Source organism: Sphaerodactylus townsendi, linkage group LG12 (assembly GCF_021028975.2).
Source record: "Sphaerodactylus townsendi isolate TG3544 linkage group LG12, MPM_Stown_v2.3, whole genome shotgun sequence".
NCBI lineage: Eukaryota > Metazoa > Chordata > Lepidosauria > Squamata > Sphaerodactylidae > Sphaerodactylus > Sphaerodactylus townsendi.
The window spans coordinates 19,468,044-19,484,586 of NC_059436.1; the positions used below are offsets into that span (position 1 = coordinate 19,468,044).

At 47.8% G+C, this 16,543-nt stretch overlaps 1 protein-coding gene and 1 long non-coding RNA gene across 2 annotated transcripts in view; one reads left to right on the forward strand and one right to left on the reverse strand.

Moving 5' to 3' along the window:
- Positions 1 to 15,229, reverse strand: part of SORL1 (sortilin related receptor 1) — a 114,180-nt gene extending 98,951 nt beyond the window's left edge. Inside the window, 1 exon segment of the mRNA XM_048512467.1 lies at positions 14,797 to 15,229. Within this exon segment, the coding sequence (XP_048368424.1) occupies positions 14,797 to 15,024 (228 nt within the window). The 5' untranslated portion in view covers positions 15,025 to 15,229.
- On the forward strand, positions 3,489 to 6,638 carry LOC125441683. The gene is made up of 3 exons (XR_007245885.1): positions 3,489 to 3,608; positions 4,871 to 4,872; positions 6,627 to 6,638. It is a non-coding gene; the product is annotated as an uncharacterized LOC125441683 (long non-coding RNA).
- Positions 15,230 to 16,543: the final 1,314 nt, after the last annotated feature.

Genomic DNA, 16,543 nt, shown 5'->3' on the forward strand with positions numbered 1-16,543 from the left:
ATTCATTCATTCATTTTTTCCCCATCTAGTCACAGTTGACTTATGGCAACTCTGCATGGTTTTCAAGGCAAGAGTTCTTCCATGATGGTCTACCATTCACAACCTTGGTATTCTTTGGGGGTCTTCCATCCAAATACTAGCCAGGGTCAGGAATGAGAGTGTTCAAGTGGCCCCTGATCACCCAACAAGCTTTCACAGCGATCTGAATATGGGTTTCTCCACTCATTCATAGGGTCACCATATATCAGAAGTGACTTGCCAGCACTTGTCATGCACCCAAGGGTGTCTCTACCTGTACATGTACATTTGTTCATGTGGAGAAAGAGTTAACCTTGTTTCTAAGTGTAGTTCGGTGTCTGTGTAAATTCTTTTGCCCAGCATTGCCATGATAAATGAGGTGCTGCTTATCTACCCCAAGGTTACAGGGTCCTCTTCTATTAATTAAAACTTGAATTCAGCTGAGATCATTCCAAAAGTGGGGGTACTTTTAAAGAGCAGAATGTTTGCTCAGATATTAGAAAATTCTGTCATGTGTCCACAGCTGACTGGGTCATTTAGGTCACTAGGCCCAGTACAGGATTTCTATTTAGTTAATGATTATAAGTGTATCAGTACTTCTTTGTTTTCTATGTTTGCTGCACAAATCCCTGTCGGACCGAACTCTGTATATGCTCAAGTTACCTTTTTCCAGTTACTATGACTGTCAGCCATCCATCTGTATTAGGGCATTGTGTAAGTATAGGTTGACCGCTTTTTTTTCAAGTGTTTTACACTGTGCTTTTCTTTTTGTCTTGATTTGTTAGCTACCAAGTTTTCATTTTTAAATTTTTTTTAAAAAAACCCTTCTAATTCCCGTGTTGCTCTGAGTTCCTGGGTCAACCCACACAGTAAAAAAGTGAAAGGAGAGAACGGCTAAGCCCTCGTTGCTGTCACAGTTTGTTTCTTTAAAAGTGAATTTTAAAGCAAGTATTACAAAACTGCCCTAATTTTCCAGCACTCTCTCCTCCAAGAGTCCTGACCCCTGGAACTTCACGCTCCTTGAGGAGCAGAGATTAATCACCATTATCGCTGCTGGTTAAAAGTGACCTCAAGTCACATCTGCTGTATGGTGCCCCAGGGGTTTAAAGGGGAAAAAGGCAAAACTGTTGTGCATTCGGAACCAAACACAAGGAAAAAAACCAGCCACACAAAGGCTGCTGCAACAGTAACTTGTAATAACAAGTAAGAGTCAAGAGAAAACAAATATCGATAAGCAAACAAAAACAAGGTAGCACACGTCCACAGAAAGAACATATGCAGCAAAAATGCACTGGAAAAAATGCCGATGCAATTCAGCTGGAAAACGAGGTAAGTCCAAACGTGATGCATTTCAATATCAGTGATAAATGACCACAAAGTTCTCCACTGTAGGTGAATTCTTCACCCATACATATTAGGACGGGACAATTTGGGTCTTCTTCCTATTTCGCAGTTCCAAGACAGCTTTATCAGCAGCACAATTATTTAAGCCTACCCATTCTTGGATATTTTAGCCAATGGCTTAAAGGAGTTCCAAGACAGCTGAGCATATTTTTACCAGGCGTATTGAATGCCTAGCCTGGAGTGTATTGGACCTCTTTTCAGCCATTCTAATATTGGCTAAAATATTCAAAAACGGGCAGGCTTAAATAACTGTGATGCTAATGAAGCAGTCTTGGAGCTGCAAAACAGAAAGAAGACCCAGATCATTCCATCCTATGTATGTGTCAAGAATCCACCGACAGTGGAGAACCCTGTGGTCATTCATTACACTTATCCATATTGAACCGCATCACGTTTGGACTTACCTGGTTTTCCAGCTGAACTGTGTTGGCAGTTTTTCATCGCATGTTTGTTGCATGTGTTCTTTTGCTTGGGGTGTGCGGTCTTATTTTTGGGTGCTTGTCGACATAAGTTGTTTCCTCTTGGCTCTCATTCTTTATTACAAGTTATTGCTTGTGGCAGTAGGGTTTTGCAGGCAAGAGATGGATAGAAGTGGTTTGTCACTGCTCGCCTCTGCTTGTAGTCTCCCATCCAAGTCCTGACCCTGCTAAGCATCCAAGATCAGACCAGATCATTCCGTCCTGGCCCACTCGGATCAAGGCACATCAATGCTACATGTCTGTAAAAGTGCACCACCATGCAAGTCCAAGGAACTAGGAAAAATTTCTTCCTTTCTTTTGTTAAAAGATGCAATACCGATCAACAAGCACTGGAAACATTTGAGAAAGGATGTGGGCAAATCCTCATCATGAATCACAAAGTTTATCAGCCTCAGGGGAAGTCTGAACAGTGACCCACGTGGGAATGCGATAGCAGAAGGAAAAACCACAAGCAGCAACCCACACATTATCAGACGTTTTTCATCTCCTAAAACCCTTACAAAACACAAAGACCAATAAACAGTGTCATTATGTATTTTAAAAAACAGTCCACAAAATGTGGCTTTACGACTTCTTCTGATCCACTTCCCTGGCTCAAATGTATGTCTTCACCCTTTTTTGTTTAATGCTGTCATGAAACCCCTTTAAAATGGGCATGTGAATAGCCACTTGCTTGGAAAGGATAAAACCCAGACTGGATGTGCATCAAACACGTGTGCAGTTACACAGTATGAAGGTAGCAGCAGTGGCGTAGGAGGTTAAGAGCTCGTGTATCTAATCTGGAGGAACCGGGTTTGATTCCCAGCTCTGCCGCCTGAGCTGTGGAGGCTTATCTGGGGAATTCAGATTAGCCTGTGCACTCCCACACACGCCAGCTGGGTGACCTTGGGCTAGTCACAGCTTCTCCAAGCTCTCTCAGCCCCACCTACCTCACTGGGTGTTTGTTGTGAGGGGGGAAGGGCAAGGAGATTGTAAGCCCCTTTAAGTCTCCTACAAGGAGAGAAAGGGGGGATATAAATCCAAACTCCTCCTCTTCCTCCTCCTCTTCTTCTTCTTCTTCTACCCCCCAAGTTTGGTGAGGTTTGGTTCAGGGAGTCCAAAGTTATGGACTCCCAAAGGGGGTGCCCCTATCCCCCATTGTTTCCAATGGGAGCTAATAGGAGATGGGGGCTACAGTTTTGAGGGTCCATAACTTTGGCCCCCCTGAATCAAACTGCACCAAACCTGGCGGGTATCACTAGGGCAGTCTCCTGATGAGACCCTGAAAGTGTTGAGACTGTGCCTTCAGAAATGTGCCCCCCCAGCCTGCAACCCCCATTGACAGCAATGCAGAGCTCTCTCAGCCCCACCCACCTCACAGGGTGTTTGTTGTGAAGGGGGAAGGGCAAGGAGATCGTCAGCCCCTTTGAGTCTCCTGCAGGAGAGAAAGGGGGGGATATAAATCCAAACTCTTCTTCTTCTTCTACCCACACAGAATCAGGCCTTTGGGCAAGCGACGTCAGCACTGTGTCTATCCAGAGGTTTTCAAGGAGAGCTCTTAGTAAAAGGCAAAAGATTTATACGATCTGAACAGAAACCCAACCCAACCCTCTCAGTTGTTTGAAGAAAAAAAAAGAAAACACAAGAGACTCAGCAGCCTTCAGCAGCTAAGAAGAGGAATCGGAAGCATAGCAGAAAGAAGCTGGGGACTCCAGCTGAGGCTGCACAGTTGGGATAATAAAATTCATCCAAGGGTTCATAATTTTGCAAATATGGCATCAATACCGCAGGTTGGATCTTGTGAGTTGGATCCAAAGTACCACGAGAACTTTCCACATCCCTGCTCCACTGCATCCCACCTCCCAGATGAGACCTGAGTGTTTATAGGTGGTAGGTGAGATGGGGCAAAAATCCTACACAAGTGAAAAGTTAGCATTGTACCCAATTCATTTTCTTATTCTAAAGTGGTATGAAAGTGAAGTAATGGAGTTCATTTTCAAGAAGCAGAAGAAACAGAAGAACAAGAAAGGTCTTCTTCAGCACCTGCAGCCTGAAATCTTTTTAACTGGAGGTGACAGGGATTGAACCAGGGACTTCCTGCATCCGAAACCAGAGTTCTGCCACTGAGACACATCTCCACCCATCATGGGGCACCTCAAGGCTCTATGAACATAAGAACCACCCCGTTGGATCAGATCAGTGGTCTGGTCCAGCATCCTGTCTCATACAATGGCCAACCAGTTACTCTGGAGGTCCAAACAAACAGGACACAGAGGCTGAGGCCATTCTCCTGGCACTGGTATTCCAAGGTTGATTGCCTCTGAATGTGGAGGTTCACTTTAATCACCATGGTTAGTAGCCACTGATAGGCCACGAACCTGTCTAATCCCCTTTTAATGATTTCTATGCTTGGTGAATGAACTGAACCACCTCACACTGCAGATAGGAAGGTTTTATTTTTTAACACTCTCCCATGTAAAATATTCCTTGCATCTAAAAAAAAAAGAGTAAAAATAAACATAAAAATAGACCCTGGGAGCTTATGCTGAAATAAAAGCTTTTTCGTCTCAAAGGTCCCACTTTATTGGCAGTTGTGGGTTTCCCAGGTTGTGTGGCTTGGGTCTGTGGCTAACATCCTCAGCAACATATCACAGTAACATGGGCTTCCACCTGTGGCACAGCGTGGAGTCCTGTTTTAATTTTGATAGAACAGACTAACATGATGATTACTCTTATCCGAGAAAGGTTCTATCCCAGCTTGCTCCTTGAAGTGCTAGTTTTCTACCTGCAGGGACTTTTCCACACAGAGCATACAAAAATACGATGCATTACCAGCAGCCTGAATCAGTATCTCCCACACCTCTTCAGAACTGTACTGATTCCTTTCACTGGACATGTAGAACAGGCTTAAAAGCTGACACCAAAGCAACCAGAAAAAGATAACACTGAAAAATGGAAGAAAATTGCTTATTTTTCTCCCCCTTTTCAAGATGTCAGCGTGCCGTAAATAGCTTGCATGGCTTGGCATACTGACTGATTTGGCTTTTAGACTGCTCCTTCCCCAATGGGCTTAAGGCGGCTTACAATAAAACAATATTAAAACAAACACAGCATACCATGTGACCTCTGGAGCCATAACATTCCCCCGGGGGGGGGGGGGGAAACATTACAATAAAAAGGCCCTTCATCACACCCAGGGATCACACTCATACTTTCAGAAATGGAAGAGGAAAAAAGGAAAGGACCACAGCAAAAAAATAAAAGGGAAGGAAAAAGGAAACAGGAAGGGGAAAACGAAGGGGAAGCCAGACTACTTAAGATCCATCATTGCTCAGTCATAGGCCTGGAAGAACAGCTCTGTGTTACAGGTCCTGCAGAATTTTAACAGATCCTGCAGGACCCAGATCTCATTTGACAGAGCGTTCCACCAGGACAGTCTTCGAGCCAGAGACCACCGGTCAGTTGTCATTTGCCAAATGTAGGGCTCTTTGGGGCAGTCCCGCAGGTATGAGTGTCCCAGAGGTCTGGTCATTTGAACCTGTTTGCAAGGATGCTTGGGAAGGCTGGCAGAAAAGGTATGGACTCAACGCCTGGCGGGTCGATTAGTGAGGGAGCGTAACAATGTCAATGGATCCGTCGAAACTGCCTTCGTTAGTCCATTTCCTCCAGAGAACAGAACATAATTAATCGTCACGCCAGTCAAAGTCTAAATACTGGCGGAAGCCTGCTGTTATGTAACGAATCCATCCCAGATCTGAATGACGGCCGGGCTGCCTCTCTCTCTTTGAAGCAATGGAACGGAAGCACTTGCCGGATGCCGGTGCAAAGGCAGGTCTTGGCAGATATCACCTGCCAGGTTAGGCAACAATCGCAACACAGAGCTAAGAAAGAAAGTCTTTCTCCCGTCTCACCGGAAAAGCCTTCACTCTGGGAGAAGGGGTGATGACGTGCCTTGTGTCCTCCCGGGCCGGCCCCCCTAACATAATCCAAGGCAGGGCTATGCAGATAAAGGGGTAGGTCTATGCAAATAACCACTGAGAATTCAACCAACCCCTTTTCATTGGCCTGATGCAGGAATTTAACATTCCAGATCTCCAAACCACATTTAGGAGTTGAACATGCCAGAAAGCTCATGGGAATGCTCATGAGTTCTGGGATTGCCCCAAACCTCAGCTTCGCTTACTTGGTTTCAACTTTCCCAAACAGCTCCAATTTAACCCAGTGCCATGAGGGAAAGTGCAAGACAAAGACAAATTTCCCATGAAAGAGATTTTGATAGTCTCGGCTATCTTTTATTTTTATGGTTTGACTGGTTGTTATCCACAAATAAATGAATGAAAAAGTCTCAGTTATGCTGCGTGGCCACAAACTGCCAACTGTACCATGGATCTGCAGGTTAGATCCAGCTGTAGAAGATGCCATGGAACCCACAGCATGCAGACCCTTTTCAACTGTGGTTTCGGGTCAACCTGTTGTTTGCCTCCATCACAGTTTGCACCAATGTAGATGCAATGCTTGTTTGTTTGTTTTTAAACCAACAAGCTGTAGCCAAAACCCATGGGCTTTTCAAGGCAAGAGATGTTCAGAAGTGGTTTGCCATTGCCTGCCTCTGGATGCAGCAGTGGCGTAGTGGTTAAGAGCAGGTGCACTCTAATCTGGAGAACAGGTTTGATTCCCCGCTCTGTCACAAGCTGTGAAGGCTTATCTGGGGAACCAGAATAGCTTGTGAACTCCAGCACACACCAGCTGGGTGACCTTGGGCTATTCACAGTTCTTCTGAGCTCTCTCAGCCCTACCTACCTCACAGGGTGTTTGTTGTGAGGGGGGAAGGGAAAGGAGATTGTAAGCCCCTTTGAGACTCCTATAGGAGAGAAAGGGGGATATAAATCCAACTCTTCTTCCTCTTCTTCTTCAATAAAAGCAAGCCCGGGAAACCAGGATGGAGAATCTATGTGCAACCAGGGTCTACACTAGCCCATAATACCAATCACTGATCCAATAAACGCTTTGGAACCACAAAACTACTAAAAATCAAGATAAAAATGACTGGTTACATACAGTGTCTGTAGTGATTGGTGTTGACTTAGTATCTGGGACTGCCTGTTTCAAATCTCCACACTGTCATGGAAGCTCACGGTGACCTTGGGCGAATCCCACCCTCTCAACCTAACCCACATCACAGGTTTTGTTGTGAGGAGAAAATGGAGGCGAAAAGAAGGATATAAGCTGTTTTGGGCCCCCACTGAAGAAAAAGGCGCAGTATCAATTAAGAGTATAAAATGAAGGATATTTGCATTCAGACGCACAGCAGGGGAAAAATGCAGGGAAAATAACTGAACTTCTGTCTCCTTCTGGGGGGATTCCAACCTGTGGCTTCAAACCACATCATCTGGGTGGCCTCAGACTGAATAATCATTTCCTCTCAAGCCTCAATTTCCCTGTCGGGATAATTAAGACAATAAATCATCAGCCCACTGATGAAAGAAAAGCGCTAACAACTCACCCGGAATATGCTAATTCTTGAACAGCAATAAGGAAAAATATTGCCCAAGCTAAGCAGAAGTTTAATGTTCAACGCTGCACTCCTAAAGTCATTAGCTGCCAAACAGAACATGCCATGCAGAAAAACGGGATGCTCAGATGATAAGGCCTGATTGTTCTTGGAAAGACCCCACGGTTGACAAGCCAGCAAATTAGGTTAAAATTAACTACGGTTCACAGCAAATGCAGAAATCAATTTTCACTGTGCTCACAAAGCTGCCTTCACCAAATAATTATTTAAAGTTGTTTAAAATGAGAGAGCAAAAGCTGTTCTCTTGCTTAATTCAATCTGATCAGCGTTCCCCTTTCATCACAAACTGCGCAATATTTAGTGTGTTGTGGGTTTTCCGGGTTGTATGGCCATGTTCCAGTAGCATTTTCTCCTGATGTTTCGCCTGCATCTGTGGCTGGCATCTTCAGAGGATTTGGCGAACTGTCAGGAGAAAATGATACTGGAACATGGCAATGCAACCTGGGAAACCCACAACACACTAGCGATTCCAGCCGTGAAAGCCTTCGACAATACATTGTCCAATATTTCCCCAGCATTTATGGGAGTCATTCTGGCTAACATAGGTTTATGCGTGCATCTAAATTTAATCTCACCCTTCCTACACAGAGCAAATTATTCTTCCTTCCTCCTTTTCACCCTCACAACGATCCTGTGAGGTAGGCCAGGCTAAGAAAGTGTGACTGGCCTGTGATGTTCATGGCTGGGTAAGAATTTGAGCCTGGGCGCCATCTGTTCCATCCGTCATTCTAACCATTGCCACATACTGGACCAGACAAAGAATCACAGACACAGAGAATCATAGGCCTTTTAACCAGTCTTCAGGCCCTGTTCTGGCAGCTCTTATTAGCATCCCCTTACTGAAGAGATCAGTGGAGATATGTGTTCTCACAACAACATCCTCAGTCACCACTGTTGGTCTATCAAGGCCAGTCTTACCTACTGTTCAGGGTCTCAGACTGAGATCGTTCAAACCACCAGCTGGCAAATCAGTTTAACAGCAGATGCCAGGGATAGAACCTGGAACCATGTGCATCCAAAGCAGATGCTCTACCATTGAGCCACAGAAGAAAAGAAGAGTTTGGATTTATACCCCACCTTTCTCTCCTGTAAGGAGACTCAAGGTGGTTTACAAGCTCCTTTCCCTTCCTTTCCCCTCAACAGACACCTTGTAAGGTAGGTGGGGCTGAGAGAGTTGGGAGAGAACTGTGACTAGCCCAAGATCACTCAGCAGGAATGTAGGAGTGCGGGAACACATCTGGTTCACCAGATAAGCCCCTGTCACTCAGGTGGAGGAGTGGGGAATCAAACCCAGTTCTCTAGTTTGGAGTGTACCTGCTCTTAACCATTACACCACGCCGGCTGTCAAGCTAGCCAGGATTTGACAAAAGCAGACACATCGCTGCCACAGGGTTACATTGACATAAACATGGATCACAATATGAATGCAGAGCACCTGAATCTTCCAGTTTGAGTCTTCCTCCCTGACTGCCAAAAGCTAATTGGGAGTTTGGTTGTTTCCAACAGAACCCCACCCTGGGTCCACTTTTGTTCCATTCCCAACCCCATGTCTGTTACAAGTAACAACTTGAATGCGGGAACGTTTCTTTCTGAAAGCACTTCCTGGTACAGTCAAGCTGCTATAAATCAGTTTAACAGGGACGACGATCTAGTACCTCACCCTGCACAAACAGGGAAGGAAAGAGCAAGATTTGGTTTTCCTGACTCATGGTCCACCAATGAAGCCCATCAGGTTAGCCGTCAGCTCCAGACACCCCATGATATTGCTGCTGTCTCAGGACTGTCAAAAACAGGAGATATCAATTTCTTTTGGAAGGCAACAATACATGGCCGACTGACCATGCTTATCTGCATGGTTCACAAATTGTGCAGGCCTACTCCACATGGGTTCCTAGCTCAGGTTGCAAAAAATACTGGGGATTTGGGGGTGGAATTTCTGGAGAATGGGGTTTGGGGAGGGGACTTCAGCAGAGTATAATGCTGCAGATGTAACCCCCATGCTCAAAATGGGTTGACCCAGTAAGGGGTGGAGACTCAAAGCAGCAAGAGGCTGCAGCAGACCTCATGTAGTTGGAGGAGACAAGGCTACCAGACTCGGACCTTGGTTGTATAAGCCCTTAACACCTTGTTAAGGTAAACTGCAATATTGTTGGGAACTACTGGGAAGGTAGTTGTTCGTTTTTGCTATGTTGTAAATGTTGGAGTTTATTGTTTCAGGGTTCTTTTTTATGTTTGTAATGGGTGAGAGTTCTCCTGGAAACCTTCACCATGTTGAATCCTGTTCACCAAGCCCTTGGAGTCTTCAGGAGCCAACCCACTTGCAAGAAGAAATGGACTTGGCCATATCAGTAGACTGTAAATATAAGGACTTGAAAATGCAACCTGAACAGGACCTTGAAGTGTGATGTTAAATGTTGATGTTATATGTTAAGAAAGTAAACCGTTTTGTTTTTAAAATTTGTTGTTGCAAACTCATTCCAAGTTCTGCCCCACAGAACCCACAGTTAGAGGTTACACAGACATCACCCTCCAAAGCAGCCATTTCCTCCAGAAGAACTAATCTCTGTAGTCTAGAGATCCATTGCAAATCTGGGGACTCTCTAAGCCCCTCTTGTAGGCTGGTAACCTTACATGACCTCAGCATGCAAGTGTATGTAAACAGCATATTTAGGATCCGAGTGCACATCCTAATCTGAAGAACAGGGTTTGATTCCCCACTCCTCCACCTGAGTGGCAGAGGCCTATCTGGTGAACCAGATGTGTTTCTGGACTCCTACATTCCTGCTGGGCTAGTCACAGTTCTCTCAGAAATCTCTCATCCTACCTGCCTCACAAGGTGTCTGTTGTGGGGAGAGGAGGGGAAAGGAGCTTGTAAGCCACCTTGAATCTCCTTACAGGAGAGAAAGGTGGGATATAAATCCAAACTCTCCTTTTTCACCATCCATGCATTTTCTGTTTGGACCAGTTCTGCTACCCCAAAGTTCCTTTTATCAAAGAGAGCAAAACCAACAGCTACAATTTCCAGAGTGGGGTGAAGGGGAAACAAGGCAACATTTGGGTTCCAAACTATTTTGTCACATTTTGCAGCAAACCTCGCCAGTATGTCCTCGCCAGAAGGTCCTCTGCGTTTGCAATCTGCTCTGCAAACACATAGTTGTGTGGTCCAAACAAAGCTATCAAACGACAAACTGATTCAGAGGGTAAGGCAATGAAACACTAAACTACACATCCCATCAAACACTATGTAGCAGGAACTAACATTGTACAACTACCTCGCAAATAAGATCAGGCGGGTAACTGGTCCAGAATGACATCTGTCTAGAAAAAGAGGCCGGAAAAGACCACCCAAAATTATTTCCTGAAAAACGAGCCAGATAAACACAATCCAAGTTACTGGGTAGGAGGCTGGGGAACAGGCCAAAAGCAGGGCAAATTTGGAAGCATTGTGTAGTTGTTAAGAACAGGTGCACTCTAATCTGGAGAACCGGGTTTGATTCCCAGCTCTCCCACTTGAGCTGTGAAGATTTATCCGGGAAACCGGATTAGCATGTGCACTCCAACACATGCCAGCTGGGTGATCTACTCTCTCAGCCCCACCCACCCACAGGGTGTTTGTTGTGGGGGGGTGAGGGGGGAGGAGATTGAGTCTTCTTGCAGGAGAGAAAGGGGGGATATAAATCCAAACTCTTCTTCCAAAAAAACAGTGGTGCTGTTTGTAAACAGGGACTCAGCACCAGATCAGAACTGCAGAGACCTCTGATTTCAGTCCAGATCAGAACTGTTCTGCAACTGCTGTTAATCTCCTAGCCAGCACCTCTTGGAAACACAAACCCTCGCTCCTTCTCTGAGAAGGAAGGTCCTCTGCCAACTTTCCTTCTGAAGGATCTTTACCTGTGAAAGCCTGTGAAGAGATAATAATAGGGCATCGTTCGTGGAGGCCTCTGAAATGCAAGTCTCTCATGCAGATGGAATTTGCCTGATCTGAAGAAGCTAATGGAAGGTCTGGAGGCTAAAAATGACCGCTACAGACCCTGATGAATGCATGCGAGGGCTCACACATATTACACACTTGAGCAGCTCTCTGCCATGAGGCGACAGAAGCAAAAGGCTCTTCTAAGCAAAGGCCTCCTCTTTCTCCGCCTGCTGTGAAACCAGCAAAACAGCCTCTTCGTATGTTCCTTCCACAAATAACAGAGGATAACCAGGTTGTTCTTCAATAGAACAGCTAGTTTTAGGTCCAGTAGCAGGTCACAGGCAAGTTTTGGAGGTTATAAGCTTTCAAGAATCAAAGCTCTGACTGTCTGACAAAGACAGCTTTGATTCTTGAAGGATCATATACTGAATATATTGGTGGTCTCTACGGTGTCACTGGACTTGAATCTAGTGGTCCTTCCACAATGAAGGCATAACATTGTGATGCCTGATGTCCTGTTGCATTCACACTGGAGGAGAAGGGGTTCAAGAGCTCTTTGCCGCTCTCTTTAACAGGAAACTTTGGACATCCCTCTATTTGCCTGTCACTACAGATAGGGGTCATAACTTAAAAACTGCTCAATGAACGCAAGGGCAGCAACGTTCATTCTCTACAGTAACTGGCAGAAGCCAGCAAAGGGCTCTCTAACCCCTCCCTCCCCAAGTGGTGAAGAAGAAGAGGAGGAGGAGTTTGGATTTATATCCCGCTTTCTCTCCTGTAAGGAAACTCAAAGGGGCTTACAATCTCTTTTCCCTTCCCTCCCCCCCGCCCACACAACAAACACCCTGTGAGGCTGAGAGAGTTCTGAGAGAACTGTGACTAGCCCAAGGTCACCCAGATGGCATGTGCTGGAGTGCACAAGCTAATCTGGTTCACCAGATAAGCCTCCACAGCTCAAGTGGCAGATGGGGAGAATCAAACCCAGTTCTCCAGATTAGAGTGCACCTGCTCTTAACCACTACACCACACTAGCAATTCTGGCCCCACAGCTTTCATTTCTGGGCATGGGGGGAACATATGGAGGAAAGGGGTCCTTTTGCTGTTCATGTGGCAGTTCTCTGCTTGCGCTTCAGCAGAGGTGGGACAAGGGTCCCAGGCATGTAACATGCATGTACACACATATATGCACAGTTCCATACAAGGGGTATGCTGGGGGTCAGAGGGAAAGCTCCCAAGGGTCGGTTTTGGCCTCCAAGCCTCCAGTTATCTATGACAGGTCAGGGAAATTCCCCCCTGCAGAGGTTTCAAATGGTATGCAACGCAATCCTAAACAGACCTACATCTTCTTAAATCTGTTGAAGCCAGTAGATTTAAAAGAGCACAAGTCTTTTTAGGATTAAAGTTAGAGCCATGCTGAACGATGCTATCCCCTCTTGCTCCCAAGTAACGATAGCTGAAAATGGACTCTCCTGAGAGATGGCTGCCAATCCCAGGTCTGCAAACAAGGAAAAGGACAACTAGTACCCAATTGAGGGTCCACAGTAGTGTAGTGGTTAGAGTACTGGATTAGGGTCTTTGGGAGATCCAACTTCGAATCCTCACTGTGCCCTGGAAGTTTGCTGGGTGACCGTCGGCCTGTCAATCTCCCTCATCCTAACCTGGCTTGCAAGGTTATTGTGGAGATAATAGGAAAACAGGACATAAGAACATAAGAACTAGCCTGCTGGATCAGACCAGAGTCCATCCAGTCCAGCACTCTGCTACTCACAGTGGCCCACCAGGTGCCTTTGGGAGCTCACATGCAGAATGTGAAAGCAATGGCCTTCTGCTGCTGCTGCTGCTCCTGAGCACCTGGTGGGCTCAGGAGAATGCTGTAAACCACTCTAGGTTCCAGCTGGAGAGAAAAGCAGGGCCTAAATGAAGCAAACAACTAATCCAGGGACTGTTATCCTCATGGGGGTCAGTCTGAAGTGGAGGTTCTACTCCACACCATGCAACACGCCACAAACCCACACTGATGCTACAGAAGAGCTGGGTTCAAATTCATCATCTACCAAGAAGAGCTTACCCTACCAATGAAAATAAAGGATGAGATCGATTTACAGTACTCTGAGTTCCCTGGCAGAAAAGTGGGTTAAAGCCGTCTGAAATAAAATACAAAACCAGAGGGTCAGTCTTTGAGGACAACAAGCCCCTTCTACACAAACCAGGGCGCTCCGCCATGCTGGCTGCCTTGGGTCATCCACAGGTCACAGGGGGTACAAAGAGCGACACCAGCAGGATGACACCAGAGCCAGGCGCACCAGGTGAAGATTCAGGAGCAGGGAGCAGGATCCAAGCTGGATTTGATGGCTCCAAAAAGACGAAATACACAAATCAAGCTCGCAAGGACCCCTGGCTGCCCAGATTCACCTCCAGGCAGGGTTTGCAGAAGTTCCTTCTGTTCCCCTCCCTCTGGATTTCAGGGTGCAAATGTGCAAGTCAAGGATGGCTCCAGGAAAACCCCAAAATCTGTACTAGGGGCTTCTTTTGAAGGCTGGCCTTGCCTGCCCCCATGCAAGAGCAAAATGGGGGCTCCTGCCTGGCCGGAGTAAAGTTATTTGGAGATGACTGAAGGCGGCGGGGGGGGGGGGGGGGGGAGAGAGAGAGAGAGAGAGAGAGAGAGTCGCCCCACCCCCCCCCCCCCCCACCCCCCCCCCCCCCCACCCCCCCCCCCCCCCACCCCCCCCCCCCCCCAACCCCCCCCCCCCCCACCCCCCCCCCCATTGGATGCCTGCCCAACTGTTTCTCCGTTTTGCCAATCAAGGAGGCAGCGGTCGCATGCGTTGCAGCCCAGGTGACTGGTGGGTCCGGCGGCTGTGGCAGTGACCAGATTCACCAAACGGGACCATTTTCCACCCACGTCACTGCCACAGCCGCCGGACCCAGTCCAGTTGCCTCCTTGATTGGCCAGTTGGGCAGGCATCCAAGGGGGCGACTCTCTCTCTCTCTCTCTCTCTCTCTCTCTCCCCCCCCATGGCAAAACGGAGAAACAGTTGGGGGAATAAAGGAAGATGCAATTCCTCGGGAGGAGGGAGACAGGCAGAGCAGAAGCGAGATGCCAGATTGCAAGATTAGGGGTTGCGAGGTGCCCCCCTCCCCCGCCGCCGCCGCCACCCCAGCGCCGAATTTGAACCGAGCAAACGCAGAACTGATGCTCGCAACGTGGAGGCTGCCCCACCGGCCGCCCCCCAAATCCCCCTTCGCAAATGCGGGCGAGAGAGAGAGCGTGCAAGAGGGAGGGCTCGCTTCAGAGGAGCACGCCTGCCCCGCAACCCCAAATTCCGCGTGACGTTCCCGCTGGAGAGCCCGCGCTGCACCAACCCGCAACCTTCCGGGGGGCTCCTCGCGAGGAGGAGGAAGCGGCGGCGCACCTGGCCCAGGGGGCTCACCTGTCCGTACACCTTCATGGGCTCCGGCTGCGGGGCGCTCCTCCTGCTGCGCGCCTTCTCGGCCGGCGGCGCGTCCTCGGGGCCCCGCGCTTGCAGCAGCGCCCAGCCGCGATCCTGAGGCCGGGCGGCGCGGATCCTCAGGCTCCCCCGCGAGTCGGCCGGCCGGGCGGCCAGCAGCAGCAGTGGCCACAGCAGCAGCAGCGGCAGCCAGCTTCGCCCCGTCGCCATGTTCGAGTCGGGGCCGCGGCTGCAAAGCGGGGCGCCGCCGCCAGGAGGGAGAATGCGCAATCGGACGCGCCGCCCCCCGCAGCAGCCCGGCGAGCTTCTCCCGGGTCAGGCGCGCGCCACGGGCCCCAGGCTTTGCAGCCGGGCGACTCTCTGGGCCAACGCGCGCGCGATGCCAGGCTCCCTCCGGCCAGCCGCTCTTGCTTGCCCCAACCCGCGCCAGTCACGTGCGCACACACACACACACACACACACACCCGGACCCACTTTCGCCCTTAATCGTCTTTGCGCGCCCGACCCCGAGGAAGTAGGGCAGGCCCTGGGCGCCGGAGGCGGGGAGGGGTTGGAGGGGGGTTGCATTGCAGGCTTTGCCCTCCTTTGCAGAAAGGAAATGAGAAAGTGGGATGTTTCGAAGGCTTTCACGGCCAGACTCAGCTGGTTGGTGTGGGTTTTCCGGGATGCGTGGCCGTGGTCTGGTAGATCTTGTTCTTAAGGTTTCGCCTGCATCTGTGGCTGGCATCTTCAGACTGTGTCCAGTGAGGAAGGAATGTTTAGTGGGGTATATACTTCCCATGTCCCAGGGTGAGGAACCAATTTGAATAGCAAGTTCCACCCGGATACTTACTGACTGATTCCCCACCCTGGGACATGGACAATATGTACCCCACTAAACATTCCCTCCTCTTAGGAACAAGATCTACCAGACCACGGCCACACACCCCGGAAAGCCCACAACAGCCAGACAAGAAAATGGAGTGTTTGTGGGTTTTCCGGGCTGTATGGCTGTGTTCCAGTAGCATCCCAGCCATACAACCCGGAAACCCCACAACACCCCAGTGATCCCCGGCTGTGAAAGCCTTCCACAATACATCAAAATAAGAAAGAGTTCTGGGTTGCTGTTGTTTCCACGTGCCCTTTCGCCTGTGGCACTTTGGTTGCAGAACTGTTGGGGGTGCCATCTGACCTCCAGACTGCAGAAATCAGAGGAAATGGGGGCGTTCATGGTATTGGACCTCACTGAGCCAGCATAGCTTTATCTTTATTAACCTTTAATAGGCATAAATAGATCAAGATTTACACAGACACATTCTTCAGTCTCAAGTATAGTTCAGCAGCAAGAAAACAGATCACATAACCTGACGGTTGACCCCAAGGGGCTCAAATCACTTCAGATTCCTTTTTTTAAAAAGAAACAGCCAGAGCAAACAACAACAAATACCCCTACACATCAATGCAAAAATACAATCCAATATAAAATTGCAATAAAAATAGATCTGTTTAGCAAGTTAAAAGCAAAATGATACAGCAATAGGTATCCTACCATGCAGATTAGACAGATTGGAGACGATACCTATCTTTTATAAGAAGTTCTACGTTTGTTTTATGTATCATATTTTATATTTAAAAATTTGATTCTGTGCCAAATAATAAAAAACCAATTTGGTTTAGTGTACTGGTATAATATATATATATATATTTAAAAAATACAGTTAAAAGTAATAAAATGGGAATAAATTAGCAC